A 9,135-nucleotide genomic window follows, 5' to 3' on the forward strand; every position below is an offset into this window, starting at 1 on the left:
AGGACGGAGCCCGCAGCAAACAAGGCCTTGCTGTTTGGGTGTAACTGTGTTTCCAGCTGAAGCTGGCAGCATTTGTGTCTTTGTTCTCTGTTTTTTCCTGGCCTTACCAAGGAGCGAAGGCAGAACGTGTTCTCAGGGCATTTCATGTCTTGGATGCAAAATTGCATCCTGGCTCCCGGGTTCCTGGCCCCGGCGGCAGCGCGGGCATGGGGCAGAGCTGTGGCTCCTGCCCTCCTGCTGTGCCCGGAGCAAGGAAAGCCTCCCGGTCCCTGCGGAGCCTGGCACCATGGAACAGGGCACAGGCACCCCTTTCGGAGCTGCTCCCAGTGGCATCGTGAGTCCCCTTCCTGGGCGGCTGTTGTTTGGCGAGGGTGGAAGGGCCCCGGCCGGCTCGCCGGGCTGGTGCTGGTGTCGCCAGGGGTGAAAGTCTGTTTGGGTGGAGCTGCGGAAATCATGGGGCTGGGACCGGTGCTGAGAAGGTCCCGAGGCGCCAGATGCTCGGGGGAGGCTGCGGCGTCTCCAGAAGCGCCGTGGGCTCGGGGCTGTGAGCATGGCTCGGAAGCGGGTACGGTGCTGGGCAGGACCTTGTCGGGGCCCCACTGCTGCTTTGCCTCCCACCTCACTGCTCTGTCCCCAGAGAGACTTGCTGCCTGGGGGGGCTCATCACAGAAAACCCCTTCTGCTCATGGTGAGGGGCTGCTCTGTGCCACTCTCCATCCCTGCCTGGCTCAGGGGGACTCGGGAAACGCTTGCTCCATCTGCTCCAGCGCTGCTCTCGCCGTGGCTGTTGGGGAACTCAGTGCTGGGTGATCCTGGCACAGCTCCCTGCTGGGTTGGGACCCTTCTGTGGTGCCTCTGAATGTCATTGGGGTCATGGGACTGCTGTGATTCCCTACCTGGAGCATCCAAACTGTGGGGTCTGGAGATCATCGCTGTGCAGGACCAGCGCGTTCCCCATCTGTGTCACTGCTACCGTGTGTTGGCTGCTGCTGCCAGGTCCCTTCTGGGAGAAGTGTCCCCGCACAGGCATTGCTGGTGTCAGCAGCACCGTCTGATGTCAGGTGTAAATGGATCTGAACGGGAGCAGATGGATTTTCTGGGGCCTGACGGATCAGCACCGTTCGGGCTGGTTACGGGTGGCAGCCCTGAGCACGACCGGCACACGGAGATGGAGCTGCAGTGGATGGCTTGGTTCAGGACAAGCAGCCTTGTCTGCAGCCTATAAATTTCTTGGGGGTTGGTTTCTTTTCCTCCTTTGCAGATACGGGCTCTGTTGACCTTGAGTGGCGCTCGCAGGGAGTAAATAAACGCTGGCTAATTGCGCATTAGGCTCGTTTGTCGCTCTAACCTTGGCGGTTGTGGCGTGTCTGGCTGGTGTGACCTAGATCAGAGCAGGGGCCCTGCAAGGAGCCCAGTGCTGCTTTTGGGGGGTGCCCAGCATGTGTGAGGTGTTCAGGGCCACCCCGTGGCTGCGGGTGGTGGCCGAACAGCACTGCCAGCGATACCACCCCTCCTCCTCCGATGAAGGCCCGTACAGGGAGGGGGTGCTCTCAGTGGCTGCCAGCAGAGAGTCTGGAAGTGGTTTCCCTTTGCCCTGCTCCTGTGAATGTCCTGGATTTGCCCTGTTTCCATCTCAGCCCATGCTGGTGGGATCTACCCCCCTGCCTGGCTGTGGGATCAGCTCCTCCCGGCTCTCCCCACCATGCTGGCACCACAAGTGCCTGTTGGAGCCTCTGCCAGTCACTGATCTGTTCGAAGGAGCCAGGCAGAGCAGGACAGTGTCCCCATTCAATATGCCTGGAGCTGGATCCTGGTGGGGACGGGCCCATCTCCTGCTCCCAGCACTGTCTTCCCTTGTCTCTGCTGGTCCCTAGCACAGATGGGGGATGGATGCATGGATTGGGCTGTTTCCTTCCTAAAACCACCCAGGGTCGGAGTGGGTGATCTCTGCTGCTGTGTGGCTGCAGGGAACGGGCTGAAAGAGCCACCACCATCATCACCCAGGGCTGCAGGCTCCATCCTGGGCATCTCCCAAAGCCGTGCTCGGCCCTTCTCCCCCATCGGTGATGGCTGGAAGTGACAGCCACCCTTCACCCAGACCGGAGCTGCAGGAGAGTGGGGGAGAGCTGATGGCCCTTGGGTCCAGCTCCTGCCACCCCTGAGAGTTCCCTGTGTTCCTGCTCAGCTGTCCCTCTCCTTCCCAGGTCGTGCAGCGCATCAAAGCCGTGGAGACGGAGACGCGCCTGCTGGTGGTGGACAAGGAGACGGACGAGTACCTGTGCAGCCTGCGCCTGACCTGCACCGAGGACATGGTGCACAACGGGATCCTGCTCAGCTCCGGCGTCTCGCCCTCCAAGGCCCTGGGCAGCGACAACGGGGAGGTCTGGAAGCCGCAGCTGGATCTGAGCGGGGGCAGCCTCCAGCGGCATTCCCACAGCTTCTCCTCGCACGGCAGCAGGAAGGTGAGGGCAGGGTGGGGCAGGGGTGTGAGCCCCCCTGGGAGCACCTTCCTCTGTTAGCATGGCTTGTCCCGTAGGAGTAAAACCTCCTGTGTGTGGCTGTTGGTTCAGGGACCCTGCTGTGCCCCGAGCTGCACTTTGGACTCCTTTGCTCTTGCTCCAGGCAGTGTTGGCTGCTGGGGGCTGCACAGCTCCCTCCCCTTGAGTGCCCCCCGAGGGTGTCCTGGGGTTGTCAGCCCTGGGGATCAGTGACCCCGTGGTGCCTCAGCTGAGGTCGGTGTCCCAGCCTGGACCTTTCCTGGCCCCGGGACAGGCGGCTCAGAGCAGGGACATGGCAAAGCTGCAGCTCTGAATGAGCTTCTCTCCCCTCCATTATTTGCAGGAGGGAGGGAACATCTGGGACAAGCATATTCTCAGCTTTTTGCTGAAATAGGAAGGAAATTAGCTCTTTTTAAGTGGCCTGGGTCTGGACTGTGCCTTTTATTGGTAAACTCCTTTCCAAAGGGGAAAGAATTCGGGATGGAAAATGTCCAGTTTCCACGGCTGGCGGGGACGGCGCAGGGTTGTGCTCTGCAGATAGCAGGGCTCGCTCCAGGCTGCCCCTGCTCCAGGTGGGAATGTGACAGGAGCCATGTGGGCGTGTCACGGCCGAGCTGGTGACTCTGGCACTGCTCCACAGCCATCTGTCCCCTTCCCTTCCGTGTCCCTGCACTGTCCCCTCCTGTGCTCACTGCTCTGTGCTGCCACTGGTGCTCAATGGCCTCCTCCAGCACGGAGCTGCCATGGGTGTCCCCCTTCTCCTCCTCATCTTCCTCCTTCTCCCTGGGGGCCTTGCAGGGGCTGCCTGGTCTCTGTCCCCTTGGAGCAGGGCTGGGGGCTGAGTGCTGACCCCATTGGGCTACTGGGAGGGGATCAGTGGGAAAGTCAGGAAAGTGTCATGTCCTCAGGAGCCCTCCATGGGGAAATCCCCCTGTGCAGATAAGGGCTGATGCTGCTGTGAGGTGTGAGCATCCCAGTGATAATGAGGGGCTCTCACCCCATGGTTCTTCCCTCTGGAGCTGTTTGGGATCTTGCAGAGGAGGATTGCCCTTCCCTGACAGGGCAGGATTGGAGGCAATATTTGATTTTTTGTATTTTTTGCATCATTTGAAGCTGTTGGAAGGTCTGTGTGACGATGATGGGTGTGTTTCCCCGGGGGGTTGGTGCACCCCTGGGATGGCTGACATTCCCAAGGTGGGGGTTTGCTGTGCATGGTTGGGGGTGGCTTTCCAAACTGGGGATTTCCTCTCCTGTCTCTGTTTGGTGTGCTGGTCGGGATCCAAGAGCGTGTTCTGACGGGAAGTCAGGCCAGGGGAACAGGACGGTCCTTTCCGGCCTTTGGGTTTTGGCTCCTCCAAGGAGAGGGTGGGACAGGGAGAGCTGAGCAGGGCTGGGTGTGAGTGGGGAGAAGCCCCATGTCCCCATCAGAGGGACTGGGGCTTAGTGGGGGCTTTGCCTGGGCATTCAGTGCTTGATGTGCCAGAGACAGAGCTGATTTTGGTGTAGCCTGCACTGGACAAAGGGAACTGACTCCAGGAGTGATGTCCCCGTGTGGGGTTGGGGATGGGCTGCTGAGCATGTCGGGCACTCACAGAGCCTTGGGTCAGCAGCTGGTTTGCTCCTGCCTTGGCAGCCCTCGAGAGCTGGGCCCTGCCAGCTCCCCTGGCCAAGGTCACTTGTCCGTGCTGGAGTGTGTGACCCTGGTGTGAGGTCAGGGGTGGCCGGAGCAGCAGGAGCTGACCCTGCTCCTGTGCAGTCCTGCTCGCTTCAAGGTGGTAAAACCTGCTCCAGGCTCTTTGTCTGGGGGACATGTCCCTCCTTCTGTGTCCCAAAGCAGCTGGAGGTCAGGGGATGGTGGACATAGGGTGGCTGACCCCAGTTTGTGCCATGCTCGGCCCCCCAGTGCTGTCCCTCCATGGGGCAGTTTGAGCCCCATCCTGCTCCTGCAGATCACAGGCACTGGGATGTGCAGCTCCTGAGTGTGGGAGGACTTGAGGAGATTTCAGCCCCTGCAGTGGGGCTGTGGCAGCTGGGATTTGTCCCCAGCCAGATTTAGGGCTTTTGTGAGCTCCCCTGGAGGCGTTTAGTGAAGGAGGAGAAAAGGCAGCTCCCTCCCCCCTGCAGACCTGTGGCCCCAGCCTGCCCCTGTGGGAACCTGGGCCGATGCTCCAGGCTGCTCCCAGGGAGCTGCATTTTTGTGAGCACATTTGTTTATATAAAGGCTGGAGTTTTCCTGGATTTGGGGCCGGGTTGTTCAGGGCAGCCCGAAGCAAGGAGCAGCTGAAACAAAAAGAGGAGGGAAGTCTGGCACCCAGGATGGCTGGCAGGGTGGGCAGCGGGGGGTGATGGAGCAGGGAGGGTGGGCACAGCCCTGCCAGCCCCCCCATGCTGTCCCAGACTGATTTCCCAAGAGGGGTGACCCCCCAAGCTCTGCCATAGGTGGGGAGGTCACTGTGCACCCCAGCAGGGACCTCGTGCTCCAGGAACCCGGTGATGCCATGAATAATTCAGCACCTATTTCCAATCCTGCTGCCTGCCCCGGGTGCAGGTTGGCAGGGCTGGCAGCCAGTGGCTGCCCCTGTCACAGCTCTGCTGTCCCCAGCACCACTTGTGGCCGTGGTGGCACAGGGAGCTGGGGCTACCTTACCCTGTCCCTGCTGTGCCCATACCCGTGTCTGCTGGGCTGGGAGGGGTTTGGGGGTTTGCTTACTCGCTGCCTGCCCCGTGCTGTGTCCCCTGGCAGGGCACATGTCCCCATGCCATGTACTCCCCTGTCTCCAACGTGTTCTTGTGGCCACTGGGCTGTTTCCTGCTTTCCAGGGGGCTGCTTTGCCCTGACAGGTTCCAGCACCCCTGGCAGGTCCAGGGGTGGGGAGCAGGGGGGTCCCAGAATGGCAGGGGCTGCTCTGGGTGCCTGGTGTGAGCTACTTTAATGGTGAAGGTGCCTTTGGGCAGCGATGGCTGTTAATGAGATGCTAAATGTACAAGGCAGGTGAGCTGCAGGGCTGGCACTGGGCAGTGCTGCCAGCGCTCACCTGGGTGCTGCTGCTCACTCCAGAGGTGCCCCTGGTGGGCAGGGGTCATGGCCCAGGGCTGGCAGCACCTTCACAGGCGGCTGTGGCTCCTCTGTCCCATTCCTGCTGTGCACTGGGAGGGATGTGCCATCACTGGGAGCCCCGTTAGGGCCCACGGGCTGTGTGAGATGCATTTGGGGTGTCCTTGGGACTTGCTGCCTCGCTGCCTTCTCCAGGTGTGTTTATAGGAGAAATAAGAACAACAGCAAAGCCACCAAAAGGCTCTTGGGGTCATGCAATTCCCTCCCTTGCTGCTCCTGTCTCACCAAATTGGGCTGCGGGGGGTGGGTGTGCAGAGGGACCTTCACAACCTTTACAAAGGATAAACTTCTCCAAAGTTTATCCTTTGGAGAACAAGCCCATGTCTTGTAGCTGCTGGATTTAAGCCTGTTGAGTCTGGAAATTTTAATGGAGGGGAATTAGCGGCTGCTTGTTGATTGTCCCCTGCTCAGGGAGGGACGGTGTCACCTTGGGATTGCTGCTGGCAGGAATGGGTGTCCCTCGGGTGCCACGGGGTTGTGGCAGCTCCTGTGTGCCCTGGCCTGATGTGCCTGGGGACAGAGGTGTTGCTCTCTGCAGGACGGTGGCCAGGTGCCTGTTGGGACCAGGTGTGGGGCCAGCACTGACATTGGGGCCGTAAATATTTACTCTTCTCTTTGGTTCAGGAATAAGAACTTTTCTCTGATGCAAATAAACCCCTTGTGTTGTGATGTCTCCTGCCGGAGCGCTGGAAGGGGAGTAACTCGGGACAGATGTTTTTGGAGTGCTTTGCCAGCTCAGTTGAGGCCCAAAATTTAGGGCTTGTAGAATAACCACAAAGATGTAATAAAACCAAACATGAGCAGAAATGTCTGCAGCAATTATGCAATTTAAAAAAAAAAAATAAATAAGTGAGGGGATGGTTTGAATTAAAGCACTTCCCTGCAGCATCCTGTACTCCCCGTGGCAGGCTCAGAGCTGTGGGAGGGGGTGATGGGGAGGATGGCAAAGCTTATCCCTGGCACAGCCTGGGTGAGGTTCCTGCTGTGGGGAAACCTTCCGGCACAGAGCCCAGGGCTCCGTGGCTGTGTCCCTGTGGCGTTCCCTGCCCTTCCCACAGCAGCTATTTCTGTGGAATCTGAGGGTCTGGATGGGCAGAGCTGAAGGGAAGCTGTGTGTGTGCCCATCAGGGCAGGGATGTGTCACTGTGAGCTCTGCCTTTCTCTGCTTAAAAAGAAACTCTGCAAACTGTTTCTGCACCCGTGGTGTGGAGCTGCTCCGGGTGCTGTTCCCAGCTGAGGACATAGGGTGGGATGGGTGTGGAAGGGAAGATGCCTGTGGGGAGCTGGGGGCAGGACAGTGGGGCTGGAGACCCCCTGCCTCCCCCCAAAGAATGCCATTGCAGTGGGCACTCGTGGAGGGGTGTTTTATGTGGGAGCTCAGCCAGGGAGCAGCAGAGGGATCCCTTGGGTTTAAGGCAGGGCAGCAGCTGGGCCGAGCCTGGGGAAGCCGGCGCTGACCCCGCTGCATTATTGATGGTGCCGGGCTCTGGCATCGTGTGTCAGGGGCTGGGCTGGGGGTGGGCTCTGGAGCAGCTCCAGCTCAGCACCTCGGGAACGGAGCTTGGGGCGTGTGGCAGCCGGAGAAGCTTTGGCTTGGGATGAGCAGCGTGTGCTGGGCATCACCACAGCGCTTGGAGGAGGTGCTGGCAGGGATCTGAGCCTTGTCCTGCTGGATACAATCCAGGTTCAAGACGAGACACTCACCCACGGGGTTGTGAGGTGGATAAAACCAGTGTGTTGCTTGGCAGGGTCAGCCCTGGCTTCCCACCCCGCAGGTCCCGCACGCTCGCATCCTCCCGGTGCTGTGGGAAGGGGTTTTGGATGCAAAGCACTTCCTTCTGTGTGGACTGTGGCTGTGTCCCATCCCCCAAACGCTCTGGAGCCGTGGGTGGGCTGTGGGGATGGGATGGGGCTGAGCCACAGCTCGCCCGTGCAGGCTCAGTGAGGGCAGCGGGTCCGGGGAAGGGGCTGCTCTGGGGGGTTATTTTCGTGCCGGGGCAGCGCAGGAAGCCCCTCCCGGGGAGGAGAGCATCCACCCCGCGGCAGAAACTTCCTCCGCCGGGATATTTTTAGTGAAACACAAAGCGGGTGGGAGGCAAGAGGCAGATTAGCATCGGGAGGAGCTGTGCCCTGCCAAGAGCCTTTGTTCCCGGAGCCACACGCTCCCAAGGGACACCCGGTCCTTTGAGGGGGCAGTGGGGTGACCCCCGGGACCCCCTCGTCGCTGGGAGGGGGCAGGAGTGGGTGGGGTGTTGATCCCAGCCCAGTGCCCGGCTGCAGGAGGGGATGCTGCTGACACCGAGAGATGCTGTGTGTGGTCCAGCCGGTGCTGATCCCTTCTGCATCCCCGAGTAATCAAAAACTTTCCCTCAAAACGATTGGAAAGCTGATATTAAGTGGGAGCTGTTGGAAGTGCAGCTCGCTCCGGCCCCCTCTGCCCGCAGGGATTGGCTCCAGCAGCCTTGTTCAGTAACAGCCCTGCTCACGAGTGGGCTCCTCGCCAGCTGCCGATGGTTCTGTTCAATAGGACGACTATTAAATGGTTTCAAATAAATTAAAAATCTTCTGGCAGCGCCAGGGCCTTCCTCGTGTGCCCTGGCAGCTGCACAGAGCCCCTGCTGTGCCTCCCCTCCATCCCTTGGAGCTTCTCCAGCCTGGTCGGGCTCGTGGTCTTGTCGTGGTGGAGGAAACCTTAAAACAATATTGGGTTTGGGTTTTCTTTTTGGATTCCCTCTTTATTCCCAAGACCCAAGTGAGTTGTGGAGGAGGGGACACGCTGCACATTCCCAGCTGTTTAGCCAGGGCTGTCCCAGTGCTGCTGTGCAGCGTGGCTGGGTAAATCATCTCCAGGAGTTTGATCCCAGACCCGGTGGTGCCGCAGGTCTGGGTGAATCCCACCTCCTCCTGCCCAGCCCCTGGCTGTGGGGCTGCTCCCACCTGGATAAAAGGTGCTGGAGTTTCGTATTGCTTGTGGAGAATGGAAACACAGGGAGTAGAGTGTGCTGGAGGGGACCAGGGCTTCCAGCTGCTGACCAGGTACACCTGACTTCCAAACAAGGTTTGTAAAGAGCTCCTTTTAATCCATGAAACACCATCTGCCCACAGCCCTGATATGTGGCATCACCTTTGTGAGCTTCGTTCAGGCCCTCTGGGAGACCAAGGCTGTGAGGTGGAAGGATGTGCCCCGCACTGTGAATAGCTCAGAGTGGAAATGAAGGTCTGTTTTGAGCTGGTTTTGTCTCCCAGACCTTGGCTCTGTCTCTAGATACGGAGATTTTTACAGGCAATGGTGTTGGGAGACCCCAGGTTGGGATATGAGAGAGAAAAAGTCAAACTCGTAGTCAGTAAAGGGTTTTTTAAAATCCACAGGTTTATTCCTTTAAATAAGAAATTAAACCCCAAGTTGTTGACATAATTATTTCTGGCAAGATCCCTATTGTAATTTAATTTCATTACAGCTTTTGCCTGGTCCCCTGAGTGTTCTGGTTCCATTGCTGCATTCAGGCCATATCCAGACGTGGG

At 59.2% G+C, this 9,135-nt stretch overlaps 1 protein-coding gene across 1 annotated transcript in view; it reads left to right on the top strand.

Annotated features, from left to right (window-relative positions):
- Positions 1–461: 461 nt before the first annotated feature.
- SLC9A3R2 (SLC9A3 regulator 2) overlaps positions 462–9,135 on the top strand; it is a 30,727-nt gene continuing 22,053 nt past the window's right edge. The window contains exons 1-2 of the mRNA XM_008928217.4: positions 462–565; positions 2,205–2,462. Of these exons, the coding sequence (XP_008926465.3) occupies positions 551–565; positions 2,205–2,462 (273 nt within the window). The 5' untranslated portion in view covers positions 462–550. The remainder of the gene's footprint in view (positions 566–2,204; positions 2,463–9,135) is intronic.

This window comes from Manacus vitellinus, unplaced genomic scaffold (genome assembly GCF_001715985.3).
Source record: "Manacus vitellinus isolate BGI_N305 unplaced genomic scaffold, ASM171598v3 scaffold_93_pilon, whole genome shotgun sequence".
NCBI classification, from domain to species: Eukaryota; Metazoa; Chordata; class Aves; order Passeriformes; family Pipridae; genus Manacus; species Manacus vitellinus.